The 18,944-nt window shown below is 60.7% G+C and overlaps 3 protein-coding genes across 8 annotated transcripts; 1 reads left to right on the plus strand and 2 right to left on the minus strand.

The window, feature by feature from the left end:
- The first annotated feature begins 612 nt into the window (after positions 1 to 612).
- Positions 613 to 4,312, plus strand: CAMK1 (calcium/calmodulin dependent protein kinase I). Its single transcript, XM_050313141.1, has 12 exons — positions 613 to 682; positions 1,141 to 1,254; positions 1,992 to 2,123; positions 2,350 to 2,424; positions 2,506 to 2,644; positions 2,743 to 2,869; positions 2,963 to 3,038; positions 3,131 to 3,243; positions 3,347 to 3,425; positions 3,521 to 3,608; positions 3,696 to 3,822; positions 3,899 to 4,312. Exons 2-12 carry the CDS (start codon positions 1,169 to 1,171, stop codon positions 3,952 to 3,954), a joined length of 1,098 nt encoding a protein of 365 aa, XP_050169098.1. The 5' UTR covers positions 613 to 682; positions 1,141 to 1,168; the 3' UTR covers positions 3,955 to 4,312.
- On the minus strand, positions 4,259 to 6,162 carry OGG1 (8-oxoguanine DNA glycosylase). 5 transcript variants are annotated; one of them, XM_050313132.1, is made up of 7 exons: positions 5,918 to 6,162; positions 5,554 to 5,837; positions 5,297 to 5,476; positions 5,039 to 5,217; positions 4,825 to 4,966; positions 4,692 to 4,741; positions 4,259 to 4,605 (listed from the first exon to the last, which is right to left on the minus strand). In XM_050313132.1, exons 1-7 carry the CDS (start codon positions 6,025 to 6,027, stop codon positions 4,501 to 4,503), a joined length of 1,050 nt encoding a protein of 349 aa, XP_050169089.1. In that variant the 5' UTR covers positions 6,028 to 6,162; the 3' UTR covers positions 4,259 to 4,500. The 5 variants fall into 5 exon arrangements, with proteins under 5 accessions (XP_050169089.1, XP_050169087.1, XP_050169088.1 ...); XM_050313130.1 differs by having other exon boundaries at positions 4,259 to 4,741; XM_050313131.1 differs by having other exon boundaries at positions 5,554 to 6,162.
- Positions 6,163 to 6,298: 136 nt separating this feature from the next.
- Positions 6,299 to 18,836, minus strand: BRPF1 (bromodomain and PHD finger containing 1). 2 transcript variants are annotated; one of them, XM_050313120.1, is made up of 13 exons: positions 18,182 to 18,836; positions 16,355 to 17,314; positions 13,879 to 14,035; positions 12,646 to 12,777; positions 12,172 to 12,300; positions 10,911 to 11,223; positions 9,656 to 9,967; positions 8,259 to 8,546; positions 8,021 to 8,168; positions 7,345 to 7,481; positions 7,133 to 7,251; positions 6,872 to 7,026; positions 6,299 to 6,786 (listed from the first exon to the last, which is right to left on the minus strand). In XM_050313120.1, the coding sequence occupies exons 1-13, from the start codon at positions 18,775 to 18,777 to the stop codon at positions 6,603 to 6,605; spliced, it is 3,630 nt and encodes a 1,209-aa protein (XP_050169077.1). In that variant the 5' UTR covers positions 18,778 to 18,836; the 3' UTR covers positions 6,299 to 6,602. The 2 variants fall into 2 exon arrangements, with proteins under 2 accessions (XP_050169077.1, XP_050169076.1); XM_050313119.1 differs by having other exon boundaries at positions 9,656 to 9,970.
- Positions 18,837 to 18,944: the final 108 nt, after the last annotated feature.

Genomic DNA, 18,944 nt, shown 5'->3' on the forward strand with positions numbered 1-18,944 from the left:
TCCCCCTGTAACTCAGGTGACATCAGCCAGGTCACTGCAGGGGCCAGATGTGGTGGCTCCTGCAGTGTGGTTCCCACAGTCCCTTGTCCATCTGTCACTGCGGGTGGGGAGATCCCAACGCCCACAGGGGAGCTGGGGGGAAGGTGGGGAGGGAAAGGGGCTGGAAGGGCGGTGGGCCCGGTGGGTGGGTGGGTGGCCGAGCTCTCCATGTACCGGTGGCTACTATTGCCACAACCGTGGGCAATAAAGGCAGCTGTGTGCAGGTAATGGTGTGGTGACATCGGGGACCAGCCCTGCCCTGGGGTGGGTGTGGGCGGGGGAGGGTCCTGGCGGTGCTGGGCTCAGTCGGGGGGAGTGGCGAGGCGTGGCAGGGTCGAGTCTGTCCTGCAACCCCACGCGTGTCTACCCAAGGCATCCATCCACTCGCATCCATCCCCACAACAGACTCGGGGGGCGGGGGGATGTCACCGCCGCGCGCGCGCCCCCTCCCCGCTCCCCCCGCCTGTCCACGCGCCCCCGCGGTCACGCGTGTCCCCCCGGCCCCCGGCGGCCGAACCGCCCCCTCCCATTGGCGGCGGCCGGGCGCGCGCCCGCCCCCCGCCGTGACGTCAGCGCTGTCCGGCGGCGCCGCGCCGGGAGGAGTCGCCGCTGCTCCGCCGCGGGCCCGGGGCCGGGGCCGTCGGTAAGGGCGGGGCGGGGCGGGGGCGGCGTGCCCGCGCGCGGACACCGTGCCCACGCGCGGCTCCGAGTGGCGGCGGCGGAGCTGCGCGACACAACCCGCGCTGCGCAGCTCCGGCTCCCACGCGTGTCCCGCCCGGCGCGGCTGTGCCAGCTGGCAGGCGTGGGGAATGCCGGTGGAGACCCCCCCCTCCACGCACCCACGCGCGTGTCTGGGACCCTCCCCCTGCCTGCCCGCCCCGAGCCCGCCCCGTGCCCTCCCCATGGGTGGGCAACCGGAGGGTGGCTGCCTGTGTCCCCAGTGGGACATCCCGTGCCAAAACTCCTGCATGGCACAGCTTGTTCCCATGACCCCACGATGACAATCACGTCCCCTTAGTACCCTGTTACCTCCCCCGTGTCCCCACACCAATCCAGCATGCTGACACCCTGTCCCCACCCTGTCCCCCACTCGTGTCACAGGTGGGAGTGGGTGGCCCCACGGGGCACCATGCCGCTGGGGCAGGATGGGCCCAGCTGGAAGAAGAGGACCGAGGACATTCGGCAGATCTACGACTTCCGAGACGTCCTGGGCACGTGAGTCGCAGGCTGGGGGACACACTGGTGACAGCACTCACCGTGATGGGTCTGGCCCTCCAGCTTTGCCAGACCTGCCAAGTGGAACCGGCTCAAACCCTGGCCCGAGGTGGGGCTGGCACATGCGGGGAGACACTGTGTGGCACAGGTGCAGGTGCCACCTCCCACTGGTGCTGGCTGGTTCCCCCTGCTGTGCCACGGGTGGCTGTGCCATGCCCAAGGACGGTCCCCCAGCTGCCAGAGGGGTTCCCACTGGTGCCCACGGCACTGTAAGGCTCTTAGGCTGGATTAGCAGGTTAATTACGTCAAGGCTTAGGGCCCGTCGCAGCGCAAACATGCTACCTGTCACTTCCCCACTTGGGCACTGCCAACAGCTCTGTCTGGCTCCTAACAGGCACCTCAGCCCTTGGGTGACCCTGGGTGCTGCAGGATGGCATGGCGTGGGGCTGCCAAAATCCACATGGGGGCTCAGCCCTAGCATGGCTCATCCCCGGCAGCGTCACGGCCTTATCCTGCCTGATGGGATGGTGCAGCCATACCGGGAGGGACAAGTGGTGCCAGGCGTTCTATTGCTGGCAGGGTCCATGACCAGCCATCCCAGCAGACGGCTCCCACTCACTTTTCTCCTATAAATAGCTGGACTTTCTGCCTGTCACCATGACAATCGTGGCATGGTGGCACTGGCTGGCTCTGGCTGGCATCCCCCCTCTGCCCTGCTCATCCCTTAACCCCCCCAGGGGGGCCTTCTCCGAGGTGGTCCTGGCAGAGGAGAAGGCGACACGGAAGCTGGTGGCCATCAAGTGCATCGCCAAGAAGGCGCTGGAGGGGAAGGAGACCAGCATTGAGAATGAGATCGCCGTCCTCCACAAGTAGGGGATGTCCCAGCACCAGGGTGGGGGTCCTGCCCCATGGCACCCCCACAACCTGGCACAGCTCCCCACTGCCAGCACCCATTGCCGCGTGTTATTGCCAGTGCCCAAAATAGCCGGCAGCGCGTGATGCCCTACGGCATGGAGCCTGGCTGCTCCCTGTCCTGTGGGGGCTGGGGTGGGGGCAGGCGGGAGCCCCCTCACGCCCCTGCACCTCCCCCTGCAGGATCAAGCACCCCAATATCGTGGCCTTGGATGACATCTACGAGAGTGGCACTCACCTTTACCTCATCATGCAGCTGTGAGTGTTGCTGGGAGGCTCCAGAGGGGTCTTGGCTGGGAGGGGGGACACTGTGCTGATGGGTTCTGCCCATCCCTGCAGGGTCTCTGGGGGGGAACTCTTCGACCGCATCGTGGAGAAGGGCTTCTACACCGAGCGAGATGCCAGTGCCCTGATCCGGCAGATCCTCGATGCTGTCAAGTACCTGCACGACATGGGCATCGTCCACCGCGACCTGAAGGTGAGCAGTTGGGGTGGGGGGTACACACGCAGCACCCTCATGGTGATGGCAGGAAGGGAACCCAGTGTTGCACGACCCTGAACCCCCCCTCCTCGCAGCCCGAGAACCTGCTCTATTACAGCATGGACGAGGACTCCAAGATCATGATCAGCGACTTCGGGCTGTCGAAGATTGAGGGCTGTGGCAGCGTCATGTCCACGGCCTGTGGCACTCCTGGCTATGTGGGTGAGTGCCTGCTGTAGGCTGCCACCACCCTGAGTGTGGGGTTGGGGTATCCCACAGATTGGGGTCCCCCCTCAACCCTGCCATCTCCCCCAGCCCCTGAGGTGCTGGCACAGAAGCCTTACAGCAAGGCAGTGGATTGCTGGTCCATCGGGGTCATCGCCTACATTCTGTACGTATCCCCGCTCCCATTCCTTCCTATCCTGGGGGTCTGGCCTCTCAGGGCTGCCCAGGGCCAGCATCCCCTCCCCCCTACCCCCCCAGGCTCTGTGGTTACCCTCCTTTCTATGATGAGAACGATGCCAAGCTCTTCGAGCAGATCCTGCGGGCTGAGTATGAGTTCGACTCACCTTACTGGGATGACATCTCAGACTCAGGTGAGCTGGGATCACCGGGGTGGTGAGGGCTGGGAGCCTGGCACAGTGTCAACAGTACCCAAGGGGGCACAGACACTCACAACTGCTCAATGCCCTGTCACAGCCAAGGACTTCATCCAACACCTGATGGAGAAGGACCCCAGCAAGCGCTTCACCTGCGAGCAAGCCCTGCAGCATCCCTGGTAAGGGGTGACCTGCCATGATCTATCCCTTCTCTGGCTCACCCCACAGCAGCCATGGGGTAGGAGGGCCCCAGCTGATCCCCATCTCGCTTCAGGATCGCTGGGGACACAGCCCTGGACAAGAACATCCACCAGTCAGTGAGTGAACAGATCAAGAAGAACTTTGCAAAGAGCAAGTGGAAGGTGAGTTGGGGGTGCTGGGGGGTGCTGGGGGACACAGAGGTCCCCCAGGCACCCCGTGTCAGGTGACAGACACTGTGGGGTTGGCAGCAAGCCTTCAACGCCACGGCAGTGGTGAGACACATGAGGAAGCTGCAGTTGGGAACCAGCCAGGACATCCCTGGACAGACAACTCCCACCAGCCCTGGCGAGCGGTTGGTGGGAGCGACCAGCAATGGTGAGCCCTGACACCCCAGTCCCCATCCTGCACCCCCAGGGCTGCTGCCAGGATCTCACCCTGCTCCTCCCCACAGGGTCGGACTGTGGGCGCTCACCCACAAGCAGAGGTCAGCGCCTCTTTCCAGACTGAGCATGGCCCCACGTAGCCACATCCAGGGGTGACCAAGGGGGTCCAGCCCTCCCATGGGCACCGTGTGGGGTGGGGGCCCTACAGTGCAGGAGCAGCAGGGGACAGTGTGGGGGCACCCTGCTGTGCTTGCCCTGGGTTTGTGGGGCTGCACTCACTGCAGGCTCACATCGGGGCAGGGGCACCCCACGGAGCACCCCCAGCCTGGGGCTGTGTCCCGGGCCCCTTCCCGCATCTGTTTCCTCCCTCCGTCCACGCCTGGCCTGGCACTGTCCCACACCCCCACCCCCAGCATGTTCAAGGAGAATTTTCCAAATGGATGTTTCTATTTTATTGCTTGTAATAAAGGCAAGAGGCCAAAGGTGCTTGGCTCAGCTCTGCCCTGGGGGAGCTGGACACAGCCCTGATTCTCCCCAGCCTCACTGCCCAGAGCAGCAGCTCCCTCCACACACACACTGGGCAGGGGACAGACACAGCCCACCCCCCTCCATCCCAGGCTGGCAGCAGGTGCAGTGTCCCACTCAAGCCACTGTTCCTCCTTGGGTGTCCCTAGGGGGGCCCATCCCCATGGCAGTCCTGGCTTCGGCTCTCCCAGGCCTGATCCCGGCTGCTGGCTGGCTCCTGGCCCTTGCGGAGGTCAGCACAGAACAGTACCTGGAATGGACAGAGACGATGGGGTGGGCCTGGCCAGGATGGGGGCGAGGGCTGAGCCCCGAGCTGCCTGAGAGGGGCGTACTCACTGCCTGTGCCCAGCCGGCGCGGGGGCCCCACAGCCCCCGAAAGAAGTCACCTGCGGAGAGAGGGTGAGTGCCAGCATGGGGGACACAGGCACCATCCCTGAGGTCCCATGTCAGGGCCCAGCCCTGCCCTCACCGATCTCCTGGTAGGCCCGGGGGGTCAGGCTCTTGCCGCCCACTGCCACACCATAGCGCTGCCGTGCAATGTGCCAGACGTGGGTGTCCACTGGCACTGCCTCGGCCTTGTCCAGGGACAACAGGCAGACGCAGTCAGCCACCTGCCACCAGCAGCACTGTCAGGCCCTGATGCTGGACCCCACTCCACATCCCACCCCTGCTCTGGCACCCACCTTGGCACCTACACCGGGCAGGGTGCACAGCACCTTCCTGGCCTCGGAATAGGGCGCAGTGCGGAGCTGGCACAGCCCTTCAGCACCAAGCCCCTCGGTGATGGCCCGCGCGCTCCCGCTGACAAACTTGGCCCGGTACCCAAAGCCCAGCGCCCGCAGCCGGGCCTCGGCATCAGCGCCTGCGTGGACACAGCACAGGGATGTGGGTGGGCACAGGCGAGGCCATAGTAGGGTGGCAGTGGTGGGGTGACAGTGGACCTGTGAGCGCCGAGAGGGACGGGAAGGCGTGGAACGGCCGGGCGTCGATGCAGCAGAGGTGGCGGCCGAAGGCCTGGCAGAGGCGTTCAATCATGGCAGTGATACGGGAGATGTGGTTGTTGGAGGTGCAGATGAAGGAGAAGAGGCACTCGATGGGGTCCTGCCGCAGTACCCGCACCCCTGCGGGCGGGACACAGTGAGGGGACACTGTGTGGCTCCTGTGGCTGTCTCTTGGGGCCCCATTGGAGCCACCTCACCTGGGAAGTCCTTGGCCACCTTGCGGAAGAGGGGATCGGCCGCCTCCCACTCGCGATACAGGGCCGACAGACCCACGTCCAGCTGGAAGTAGTCACGCAGGATTCGGTCCGTCTCTGCAGCATCCAGTTTGGCTGCTTTGGCAGGGCACCCATCCCGTTCCTCCTCCTTGTGCTCATCCTCTTCGCCGTACACCGTGTACCAGAGCCGGTCCCGGTCCTGCCGCAGTGTCCAGACGCGCCCCCCCAGCACGCCCGTCCAGGCCCCCGGGCTGCTCTCCCACCACCTGCCGCACACGGGCAGGTCGGGGCGGGCCCGAGCGCGCAGGGCCGGGCCGGGGGTGCCGGGACCCCCGTGCTGGCTCACCGGAAGCTCTGCCCCGAGGACAGCACCAGGTCCAGGCGCAGCTCGGCCGGCGGGCACGGCAGGCAGCGCCACAGCGACGGGCATGCGGACGGGACGTCTCGCAGCTTCATGGGGGCCGGGAGCGCGCCCCTACCCGGCCCCGCCGCTCCTCAACACCACCCGGTCCGTGCCCCTGGTCCCGCACCGGCGCCTCCGCTCCCCACCACAGATAAACCCCGCACGGGCGGGGCTCCCGCAACTCCCCGCCCCGGTTTCCGCCCGCCGACGGAAGCGCGGCCGGCGGCGCCACACGTGTCCGCCCCGCTCCCGATCCCGCCCCGCCCGCAGCGGCCGCGGCTCCGCAGCGGAGTTTATTTTCTAAGAATCAATAGATTTTTTTTCTTCCTTCAAAATAAATACAAACAACGTCCAAGCGCGGGGCCGGCCGGGGGGGCTGGGCCCAGGGGTTGGGGGCAGCACGGGGGTGGGGGGCGCGGGGGGCCGCCCTGGGGCACGGCGGCGGCCAGAACAGCATCCCGAGGAGCGGCGGGCTGGAGGGAGCGGGCACCGGGAATGGGAGAGTGGGGGGGGCGCGGGGGGGCCGGCCCCACCCCTCCCGTCCCCTGGTGGTGCAGGCCAGCTGCACGGGGGTCCCCGAGCCCCGTTTGCCCTGAGATTAGGCGGGGGAGCGGCCGGCGGGGCCGGCTCAGTCGCTCTCGCTGGAGTCACTGCTCTGCTCGCCCTGCACCTTGTTGCGGTGCTGCATGGCGCGGTGGTAGGCGATCTGCACCGACTTGCGGATGTTGGACTTGCGGCCCTCCAGCATCTTCTCCTTGTCCAGGTCCTGGTTCACCCCCAGAGGCACCAGCTTCGTCCGGGGCAACCACTGCCTGTGGGGAGCGGGGGGCCACCTCGTTTGAGGGTTACAATCGTCTCCGGACACCCCCCCCAAAGCCCCCGGCACCCCGGCCTTACCAAGTGCGCTTGTTGTCGAAGAAGAGGACAAGGTAGAGGTGCTCGCGTGCTTCCTGAGTCATCTGCTCCCCCAGCTTCAGCACCTCCAAGGGGGGCACAGGGATGGGGACGCCGTGGTGGAACATGCCTTCCCGCGGCATCTTGGGATCAATAATCTGCCAAAAGAGCAGTGGAGGGCTGAGAGGGGAACAGGGACCCCAAGAGCCAGTCTGAAGGAAAGGGACGTGGATTTTGGAGGCCCCAATGACAGGCAGTACTCACCAGTGCCGGGTAGGAGGGGTACCCCCGGCACTTGGCCCACACCAGATCCAGGGCGTCCAGGGAGGAATCTTCATCCTCAGAGAGCCACCCTGCACCGCGCGCCATGCCCTTGCGCACCACTGTGCCAGAGGGGAGGGGAGAGAGAGGTCAGCTGCATTCCCCCCAGGTGACAGTGCCAGCCGGGCGTGTGGCTGCACAGCCACAGTACTTACTGCCATGCCCCACGCCTCGTCCAGTGCCCACAGAGTAGGACTCGTTCTCCGTCCCTGACGTGTCCTCACTGCTGTCTTCCGGGAAGTTCACTCGGGAGAAGGAGGGTTTCCCTCTGCCCTGCTTGGAGGGCGTTGTGCTGCAGAGACAGGGAGCAGAGCCATCAGTAGGGGTCATGTTAAGCCTTCAGAAGCTGCTTTTGAGAGGGACAGCCTGGTGGGACATGAGGGCTTGGGGGCTCCAGCCACTGGCCTAGGCACTGGGAAGGACGTGGTAGGGGTGCAAGGCAGAAAGGTGGGATGGTGTTTCTGCCAGGGTGCTAGCCAGACCTCCACCCAGTTTCACACAGGAGGACCCAGAAGATGTGCACTGATCAGAATTAGAGGCACAGGCAGGAAGGAACCTGATGGTGCTGTCAGTGACAGAGCAGCTGCTGTGCCAAGAGGGAATTCCCCAGTTCATGCTCTTTGCTAGCGCTTTGGTGCACACTCACACCTCTTGGTTTTACATTAAAAAAAGCACAAACCCTGTAGATTTCTAGGGATTAGCTGGGAGCAGCAGGAGGGTGAAAGAGACAGGGACCATGAAACGGGCTCCTCGTCTGGCAACTCAAGGCCAAGAGCTGCCCACTGACACCCCAAGCAGCATCAGTCTCCAGAGCTGGGCCAGGGACAGTACCTGGTGCGGTCTGAGGCAGCACTGCTGCTGCTGCTGCTGCTGGACTCCGAGTCGGAGCTGCTCCGGGGAAGATTGCAGTCGTTGCGGTACACCAGGAAGCTCTTCTTCACAGGCTGGTTCCCACTGCTGAAACCGTTGGCTGGCAAGTCTGCAAAACACCCCATGGGAAGAGCATTACCACTGCACCAGCCCCTGCCACGTGCTGCCAGCGGGGCCACAGCTGCCCGGCTGCACCCACCCATGGGAGCGTCCTCCGTGGACTTGTCACTGTCACTGTCCGAGCTGGAGCTGGGCCGCGGGCTCCGCCCTCGCTTCCTCTGCCGCTGGGAGGACCCCATTATTGGAAGCTGGGGGGGCCCAATGGGGCTGTTCCCGTGCCCAGGAGTGATCTGGCTGTCTCGATTCTTTGGAGGGCGTCCCGGACGTTTTGGGGGCCCTGCAGTTTTAGGGTTCTTCTTGGAAAAGAGCACTGAGGTCCTCCTGCCAACTTCATGTGCCGGGGTGGAAGAAGAATTGGGACCCAGACCTGGAAGAGGGAGAAGGTGTCAGCTGCAGCCCTGCTGGCAGGAACTGCGTGGCAGTGGTGTCAAGAAACAGCTTCATTTCTTGGGAACATTATCATGGAAGATCCTCCATCCCGAGTGTTGCCATGCCTGCAGCTTCAGGATCAAACTTTCCAGTCTGCTGACAGTAAAAGCTAGATAGGGACATCAACGAAGTGCCTGAAAGACAAAGGTCCCTGCTTGCAGAAGAACTTGCTTTTCCTGGTTATTAGTGGACAGGACTGGGATGCAGAGGTGGCAAAACCCCCAGTGACACCTGGCAGCTCTGCCTGGAGTTTTTGCTGTGTCCCCACAGACCCCAGCTCAGCATCTCTGTCCAGGGAGCCGGTAGCTGGCCTGTGTTTGAATCCCAGCCTGAGACAGCATTTGAAGCTCGGCAGTCAGTACCATTGCAACTCCCTCCCGTGCCCCCAGGCAGGAAGGGACACTGAAGGTAGCCTGCTCCATAATGCCCCTAGAGAACCCCACAGCATGGCTGAGCTGACAGGGCCTGGCAGGAGGAAACAATCCATCTCATGCCCCACATCACACAGCTGGAACTCTCAGTCTCTGGAAACAACATCCGGTTCCTTGACTGACCAGGAGACAAGCTCACCAGGTGAGCATACTGACTGTGCTGTAAACACCAGCAATCTGCCAAACCTCCCCAGGGGCAAACACACACTAGGCTGCAGCTGTTCCAGACATTGGACATGGTCTCTTTCAGCTGCCAATACCCTCTGCTTGGCTGGCACAGCTCAAGACAAACTACTCAGTGGGTGCCATCCTCAGAGGGGCACACTGGGAGGGAGCCTAGGGAGGCACAGACATCATACTCTGTACCCACCCCTTTGGGAGAGACTACAGGAAATGAGGAATCCCTGCAGGGGAATGGGGGATAAGGGTCCATCCTGCAAGAGGCCACTGCCCCACTCACACAGAGGAGTGAAGAGTGAGGTGTGTGTGGGGATCTGACCATACAGCCCTTCAGCCTCAGGACGCACCTGGCAGGGCAGCCGCTGCCCAGCCGAGCCAGTCCAGAGGCAGCTCTCCACTGCTCCCCGAACCGGCAGTGCTCAGGAAGGAGCATTACCTTTGCCAGTCTCCTGGCTGCTGCTCTCCTCTGCAGCGCTGTCTGTCTGCAGGTCCTTCTCACAGGGGTTGTGGGACTGCATGACTCCCCTGGCAGAGGAGCTGTGCCGCTCCAGCCCGTCCCGGCCCAGGTCCCGCGGGTGCGCGAGCTTCCGCCGGAGAACCGTGATCTCCTTCTTGATCATCTTGGCCCGGCGGGACCGTCCTATGCTCTGCTTGCCCGCGTTGACCTCATCCAGCCGCTCCAGCAGGATCTTCAGCTGCTCCTCCAAAGGCAGGTGCTTCTGATTCTCCGAGAGCAGCAGCCGCACATCTTCTGGGGGAACAAAGAGGAGCAGGATGGATGAAAGAAACAGGAAACTCATGGAAGCTCCTCTACATGAAAGGGCATGAGACAATCCAGGTTCCCTGCAGGAGGGAAGTAGCTGATGTGGCATCAAACACCTGTGAACCCTTTAGGGAAGTTACCCTAAAAGACCTGAGAAGGGGGAAAGCCAGCTAGTTGGGACCATTAGGGAAAGCAGGCTGATCAGCAGTGTGGAGGATACCAGGCTTCCCATTGGCTGGAGACAGGACACAACACAAAAAAAAAAGGGAACTGTAACAGCAAAAAACAGAAGTCAAAAGGATCCTGAAGCATTACAGAGCAGGCAAGTTCCCCTGTCTGAGCCTGTCTTGTGCTGAAGCAGGGACAGAGGTACCCTAAAAGGACCCTTCTCTGAACAATATGTTCTTGGCAGTGCTCCCCAATGCCCAGAGACAAGCAGGACTACAACCACAGAGCCAGTGAGGTTTGTCTGAGGGATATCTGGAACAGTGTGGCAGCCAGCAAAGCCCACAGCTGGGAAGGGAGGGGGAAGTAAACAGCTCTGACCAGGGGGAGTTCGTCCTTCTAGCCAGGCAGCACAGCAAGAGTCTTACAGAGCTCACAGCCAGTGCTGGGACGGGGTAACTGTACCCTGACACAGGCCAGAGAGGCCACATCCCAGAGCCCTCTGCTCTGACCAACAGGAGGACCAGGGACCAAGGGATCAGCAGGACGCACAGACAAACCATTGCCTAGAACCAACGTAAGAGAGCTAAGAGATACCTGGCTTGCAAAGTCTCCACCTCTCCAGGAAGTGGGGACACACAGCCCAGCATCCAACTGAACTTCCCATGGGAGGCAGCTCAAACAGACTCTCGGGTGCCCTCACTCTGCCCAGGCTTTACCTCCGAGTAGCCCTCGTACCCTGGGACAGGGGACAAGTACCCACCATCCTCAATGTCTTGGATCTGAGCCTCTTCCACCGTTACGCAGTGGGGGAAGTGCATGCCTGTCTCGAAGTCAATGCCCATCTTCTCGGCCTGCCGGCGAGCCTGCCGGAGCACAGCGCCTCCCTGCTCCCGCAGACGGATGGCTGCCCGGTAGAAGATTGTGTCTTTGGCATTGTACTTCAAACAGTTGTTGATGATCAGGTTGAAATCCTCCTCGAAGTCATCGAAATTCAGATAGCGATAGGCTTCCAGGTTTTGTTTCATTGTCTGAAAATCCATCGGCTTCTTGATGTGATCCAGGTAGTCTGGGACCTGCGTGAGGAGAGAGCCAGAGCTAAAGGCCCAGGAGACACAGTTAGCAGTACCTGCTCCAAGAAAACAGTTGTTAGAGGAATCAGGTATCGCTTCCTGTGCTCTGCCCAAATGCACATCGGGGAATGCCATCTGCTTTTGCAGCTTGAGGAACAGTAACGCCTCCGGATTAGGGAGCCCATGTGCTGTCTCAACCTGTGGATACACACTCTGAAGTGTTTTTACATGGCAGCACCCTGTCCTCTCCTCCTGCCTGCAGGCAGCTGGGATCTATGCTACATGGTGTTCTGTGGAGAAGGAGCTGTAAGCGCAGCCCCTGGGCGTGAGGGTGAGTGCAGACAGGAAAAACAGAGCAGTCCAGGTGGCAGCACTGGCTGCAGGTGGGACACAGCCTTTCTCCCCAGTTCTGCTGAGGTGCCTCTGTGCTGCCCTGCTGCCAGCGCTGCGCAGAGCCAGCACGGCCTTTCCCCACGCTCCCAGGCAGGAATGCAATGAATCTCAGGAATCATCTTCCCTGCCCACAGCAGTGACAGTCTGGGGGTCAAACCCATCACTGTGCTGTGCTGAGTCAGTCACCTGGCAGAGGCCTTCACAAGAGGACAGGTAAGAGCATGCCAAATGACAAGGCATTCTGCCTTTCCCAGTGGGAATCCCCAACTGCTCACAGACCCTAGGGTGTCACCAGTAACACACAGAGGAAGAGCCAAGTGCTGTGCTCCCAGCCAGCACCAGCTCAGCTGTTCTGCACTTGGCTCACCCAGAAGGAGCATTGCTGCACAGCCCCCTTGGATGAGTGAAGGGTGCTGAGATGTGCAAACCAGCACCAGGCTGCTCAGGGAGCTTCTGGACCAAAGCGCACCCTGAGCAGCCCTTGGCACGAGCAAGGGGCAAGTTTGAGTGAAGTAGAAATCTGGGGGAGGGGGTTCTTACTTCGTAGATTTCTGTTACCTCAGACAGAGGGACCGGCTCGCTGAAGATGTTGCCCGTGTCTTTCTCCTGCAGCTGCTCAAGCGTCTTGCGGAGCAGGATGAGGAAGGGGGTCAGCTGCATTTCCAGTGCCACCTGCTGGACTTTGATCTGAAACAGAGGAACAGAGCAGGGCTGAACCCCTGCCCCAGCCAGGCAGTGGGGACTGTCCCCAGGGAGCAGCAGTGCAGCCCTGCAGGACAGCAACCCCTCTCCTCTCCTCACCAAGGGGCAGGGACTGCCCCTCACCCCCATCTCTGGGGAACGAAGGTGTAACACCAGCTCCAGCACCTGCGTGTCCCACCTGCGCCTTGCAGAGCAGCCAACTTTGCTCAGAGCCGCCGGGACAGGGCACAGCACGGCCGAGGGGACCTTGGCACACACCTACAGCGCTCTAAGGAGCCCCTACTCACGCCCACCCCAGCGGCTCCCCAAGGAGGGGCAAACAATTGTTACCGTCTCTCTCTTGAGCTTCTCCCGCTTGCGTATCAGCTCCACCAGCAAGCGCGCGCGCTCGAGGTCATGGCGGAGGCGCTGCCATGACTTCAGCTGCTCCTTCAGGGCCCAGTTCTTATCCTCAGTGTCTCTCTGCGGGAACATCAGAGACCATGAGCTGATAAGAGATGTGCTCCCATCTCCACCTTCCTGACCACGTGCTGGGGATCTTCCATGGCAAAGGGAACCTGACCATGTTGGTTCAGCAAAGGTCCCGATTCCCTTGCTGTAACCTAGGCAAGTGACTCAGGAACAGTCTGACCTCTGGCCAGAGTTAAATACCTGCCCCTTGGTCACCAAGCCCTTAGGATGCCACAAAGCAGGCATTCCGAGCCTCTGGAAATACTCTTCCTAACATGACCAACTGCCTGCAGCTGCCCAAGAGGTCTGTGCTGCTGCTCAGAGATCCAGCAAAGTGCAATAGGGCATAAAGGGAACACAACTCTGTTTGATTACGCTTCCGGAGCACCAAAAAAACGACCAACTTTTATCCTGTTGTAGCCAAAGATGAGCAGAAGCAGTCTCAAATCTTCTCCAGAAAAAAAAAAAAGAGAGGGGCCAAAGGCAGGAGAAACCCCTGCCTAGTCACAGTCATCATAGGGCACAGAAAGAAAGATTTAGAGCTCAGAAGGGGAGCCAAAAGAAAAATCTTCCTTTCTGGTACCGGAGACTTCACATCTGTGAATTGCTGACTACGGGCTGAGGCAGACACTGGGCTGGAAGCAGCAGCCAGAGGGAGTGCTCCTGGAGCGGTATCAGAAACTGGAAGTGAAGCCTTGGTTCCTTACAGATTGCTTCTGAGATTCCCAGCCACCTCTCTCAACACTGGCTGACACAGCAGCCTCATACCAGAGCCATTTCTGACAGGTCTGCCATTGCCACCGGCCAAATGCAGGCATGAGAAAGGAGCTACCTTCTGCATGGCAGCCGGAGAGCGCAGGATTCCCTCCCTGTGGCAGGCTGCCAGCGGCCTCACTGTCTGGCAATTCTCTGAACGCTGAGAGCAGAGGAGAAGGTGAAGCAGCAAAAGCAGCTGGGGCTGCCCTTTCCTCATCTGAGAGCTCAACACCCCTGACCCCCTTCTGCACCCGCAGGCACTGCATGCAGCAAAGGCTCCGAGCCCGCAGCTCCAAAGGCGCAGGAAGCACACGCACAGCCAGGGTTCCCTGCAGCCCCACAACAAGCAGCCCTTACCTGGTCGCAGTTTCTCTGTGACTGCAAGTGCGTCTGAAGGCGGCGGAGCAGGGGGACACCATTGCGGGACTGTCTCTTCAGGGTCCAGTAGCTGTGCAGCCTCTGCATGAACTGGCTCTTCCTCTGGATGGTTAAACGGTTTGTAATCTTACTGAGCCTGAGGAAAGGAGAGGAACCACAGAGCCCATCAACACGGCAAGCCTGGATGCTACAGGAGAAGCCCTGGCTGGGGGCAGCTAAGCGCAGCTGCTGAGAGCAGCTAAGAAGCTCCTCAGAAAGAGAACACCTTTTCCCATGGCAGGAATTTCTGTAACACCAAGTCACAGAAAGTAAACACAATAGAGGATGCCAGGAAACATCCAGCCTTGCGTCTCTGTAACAGACTTTTCCTTTCTACCTCCTGCCAACTCCTGGGGAAAGCCTAGGGCAGGCTGAGCCAGGTCGGGGTACAACGCAGCCACATCGGGGGCTGGAACCTTCAACAGCTCCCACAGTCCCTGAAAGTGCCAGTGTTACAGTGCTGCTACCACAAAACCATTATTTACCTGTCTGAGGGTTGCTTGCCATGACAAAGGGCCTGGCCAAGTGTCACCAGAGAAATTCAAGCCTGGCAAAGCATGAGGAGGGAACAGGTGGCATGAGCACAACAGCGCTCCCCATTCAAGACTACACTAAACAGCCCCAAAACACCACAAAAATTTCTTAGTCCCTACAACAGCAGAAAGTCTGGAGGGACTGGGACAACCTCATTCAGCAAAGTCAGACAGAGATGCCCTGCTAGCAGGGAGCCAAAGAGACAAACTCCCAGCATCTCCCTGTCTCACAGGGACAGCTCGTCCCATGGGATGACCCAACCTGCATCAGTCTCAGCTGAAGAGGCTGGGGATGGCAGCCTCATGTGCCATCACTGGCCAAGCACAGCTCCCACAGGAAGACATCTGGCATTCTGGCAACAGCCCTTGAAGAATAATTAATCCCAACAGGAAGGCCTGGGGAGAGGTTAACAGCTTCTAGCTCAGTGTGGGTTTCACTGTGAGCTCGATAGCAGCAAGAGTCTACAAACTGCCTGCCAATGCGTCCACAAGTAGAAAAAGAGACCCTGGCTACGGAGCAAGCCCCAAGTGAGCAAAAACATAAGGCTGGGACACAAACAGACCGTGGCAAAAAGCCAGCAGCCTTGCAGCAGACCTGCCTCCACAGGTCACCAGAACACTGCCCAGACAGCACAGCCCACGTGTGCTCCCCGCTGACAGGAGATAGTCTTGAGGGTCCAAGAGCTGGATGGTGTCTCGTGGGGAGGAGGAGAGCTCAGCAGCTCAGGGGGTGGCTCAGCTCCCGCCATGGGGAGGGGGATTGTTCAGCAGCTCAGGAGGTGGCTCACCACCATGATGACAAACGCTTCTGTGCCAAACTTGTGCTTCAACTGTGTGATGCCCGCTGCAGGGCGACAATGAGACCAGAAACACCCTAAGATGCCCTTACATGCTTTTACATGCTGCTGAGGACACCCAGAGTTATAACCTACACTGACAAATTCCAGCAAGGCTCTTAAATGCTCTTGCTTCAGGATTTGTATGGCAGCCCAACAATCCAACCAGAGCAAGACACACAGCAGTTATGCCTGTAACTACGGGGTGTTTGCACCCCTGTGAACCCGCAGGGTTGTGATGTGACAGAAACACAACCCCTGGCAAGGCTTCAAGTACCTTTCCAACAGCCCTTGTGCTGTGGAGCCACCCTTGGGACCGCTGTGCCCCTTGGCAGGCAGGAGTCCTGGTGCTCTCCAGCCACCTCTCCTCGCAGACAGCCGTGCAGAGGCTTTCAGCATCCACAGCTGCCCAGCCCTGCTCCGACAGGCAGCCTGAGCAGACACAGCTGTTGCTGCACCTGGCACAAAACACTGAGGAAGCCCAGCAAGGGGTACACGGCTGCTGGGATGCATGAACTGTGTTCAGCAGGGCACAGGGATCCCAATCCCAGAACTCTCCACTCCAGAGCCAAAACAACCCCTGGGATTAGCCCATTTCCCAGGCCTGAGTTGCTCCCACACTTCTGTCATTTGCCTGGCACAGCCTCAGGAGAAGACAAACCTCAGCAGAAAGGAGAGCAGTCCCCTCCTCCCTGCCTGATTTACTCCAGTGCCTGAGGTCAGCACAACAGGAAAGGAGTGATGGGAACCTCCAGCTGCTTCCTGACACATCTGGCCAAGTTCATTCTCTGCTGTTAAACTAACAGCAGCTATTTCCTGCCCCACCAAGGGCCCAGACACCTTTGCAGGGTAGCACATCGCACAGCCCTGCCTCTCTGCAGGACTCCCAGAAGAAACCACCACAGCCCTCTGTGACAATGAAGTGAGAAACACCTGTGCAAAAAGCTAAGGAGAGGAACAGGGTAATGCACACTTGGAAAGCAGGACAGGAGGCACAGAGGAAAGGAGAAATCTCTCCCCAGTCTAGGGAGGGTGGTGGGTTCGTACCTGTGAGGGGGGATGCAGGGCACGGAAACCACGGGCGCTGCGGCCCGTTTCTCTGCCAGAATCTTCCGTGCCTTCTTCATCTTGATCCTAGACTTGGCCTTGGCTTTTTTGACTTTCTCAGAGCTCCAGCCCTTTCCCTCCTCTTCCTCCTCCTCCTCCTCCTCTTCCCCCTCACTGTGGGAGAGGGCGGGAAGCCTGCGCACAGAGCCCGGCGGCGTGTGGATGTCGCAGTAGGCGGTTTTGCGCACGCTGAAGGAGGTACCATTGGCACCTGTCTCCCGGACGGGCTCCATCTTCATGTACAGCCCGGCCTGCTGGGCGCAGGTGACGTGGAAGGCAGTGTAGCAGTTGGCTTTGTGACACTGGATGCAAGCCCCGGAGCCGCGCTGCTTGCAAATGTAACAGGTCAGCTTCCAGCGCGCGGGCGGGATGTGCTCGATGCTGTCGATGGGCTCCAGGAAGACGGTGTTGGCAAAGCACACCTCCGGGATCCATAGGGCACAGACCACGTGTGCCCAGCGCCCATCGTCCGTCTGCTTGAAGGCCCCCCCCTTGTTTGGGCAGAGGGCACAGTCCACAGCACGCGAGGGTGACTGCAGGCACCGTCTGCAGAGCCACTGTCCCTCGGGGATGTAGGGCACCCCGTAGCACTCCTGGTGCACAGCCAGGTTGCACATGTCGCAGAAGAGGATGACGTTGCTGTTCTGACACTCCCCATCGTTGCAGATGCAGCAGACGGCGTCCTCGTCCACCAAGGCGTTCGGGTCCCCCTTGTTGTGGCTCTCGAAGTACGACTCCTTTTCCAGCCGGTCCATCAGGTACTCAAAGATCTCCTGGGGAATAGGACTCACACCTTCATTCTTCCGCCGCTCATTCATGATGTCCAGCCAGATGTAATCCTCCTCATCCATGTCGTACTCCACCTCCTCATCCAGCTCCTCTGCTGACTTCTCTATGTACCTGGAAGGACAGCACGGGAGAGTGAGGGCATGTTCTGCGCAGCTGGAGCTGCTGAAGCCCAACTCCAGGGTTTGGCTGTGGCTGAGGGAACATTTTAACACTCCAGCCAAGCCGTAAGTCAAAATAAAGAAACAAGGACAAGGCAGGAATGTGCGGAAGTGCTGCTGCACCCTGAGCAGCACAGCAGCACAGCAGCACCTCGTAGACAAAATAACACTGGTCTAAGGAGCAAGGTCAGGCCTTGGAGACTCGTCAGTGCAAGGCAGGGGCCTATACAAGCCACCCAGAAGATGCCAGTGCTCTGGAGACAGCAACCTCATGACCAAGACATGACAACCAGTCAAGGACACACCACATTTTGCTAATTCTGGAGAGGGGAGCTGTGTTAACTCCTGCTTGAGGTATTACCTCGGGCAACTGCACTGACCAAACCTCTCACAGAAAACTGCAGGACAAAAATTAAGAATTAAGCCCACAAGCAGATGTACAGGTACACATTGGTGCTGAGGGGCTCTGGAGCTACCCCAGTATAGCTCCAAAGAGCAGAATAGGAGGCAGAAGGACACATATGGGTTTTGTTATGGCTGTATATGCTGTTCTAGCAATGAAAGAGGGCAGCAGTCAAACTGCTGGCAGTGACCTAAGCAGCAACTAAGAGCTCTGCAGACACACAGACCCCTCAGAACTGGGAGGTGATGCCAGGCAGAGCCCCAGGAGCCTGAAGCCATGGGACAGTGAGCTCCACAGCACCTGGGAGAGGCCATCAGAGGCCATGGGAAAGCCACCTGCACAGAGCCAGGCCAATTCCATCTCCAGACCCAGGGCACAAACCTGGGAGCCTCCTCACATCCCAGCCACGGGCAATACCTGTAGTACGAGGTGGGGCGAGGTGGGGCGTCGGGGGTGTCCTGCTCCAGCTCTCGGTACACCACCTCGGGCAGCTTGGGGGTGGTGCTGGCCGAGGCATTGTGGTGATGGTGGTTGGAGTCCTTGCGCTTCTCCTTGTTCTTGTGCTTGCCAGATTTGGGAGGGACGCTCTGCGTCTCCGTGTTCTCCTTATTGCTCCCGTTCTCGGGCACCTCTTCGGGAACGTCCTCGTCTTCGGACACCACGTCGAGGTTATCGAAGATGCTGATGCGGTGGACGCGGCCGTGCAGGTCCACCTCCACCATGCGCTGGGCCTGGGCGTAGGTCATCACCTCTCGGCCGGGCGACTGGGAGGTCTCGGAGGGGCTGGGCGACTGCTTGTTGGCGGAGCGGGCCTGGCGCCCCTTCTTCTTGTGCTTGCGCAGGGGGGTGTGCTGGGGCGGGGGCGGGTTGTCGTGGTCATAGTGGTAGAGGTGGTACTCGATCCCGCTGTAGCTCTTGTAGATCTTGCGGCAGGTGCCCACCGGGCACTCGTAGGGCGGCTTGGTGGCCCGCAGGTTGTGGCAGAAGGTCTTCACGTCGAAGTCTACGCCCATGGCGGGGCCGCGGGGGCCGAGGCCGGGCCGGGCCGGGCCGGGCCCCCGCCCCGCCGCCCCTCCCGGGCCCCGGCCGCCCTGCCCTGGCTCCCCGCTGCCCGCTCCCTGCCTGCGGCGGCGCTCCCGGCGCGGGGCCGCGCTCAGCGGGCGGGCGGCTCCATGGGCGG

Source organism: Myiozetetes cayanensis, unplaced genomic scaffold (assembly GCF_022539395.1).
Source record: "Myiozetetes cayanensis isolate MyiCay16 unplaced genomic scaffold, myiCay2020 scf18, whole genome shotgun sequence".
In the NCBI taxonomy this organism is placed as follows: domain Eukaryota; kingdom Metazoa; phylum Chordata; class Aves; order Passeriformes; family Tyrannidae; genus Myiozetetes; species Myiozetetes cayanensis.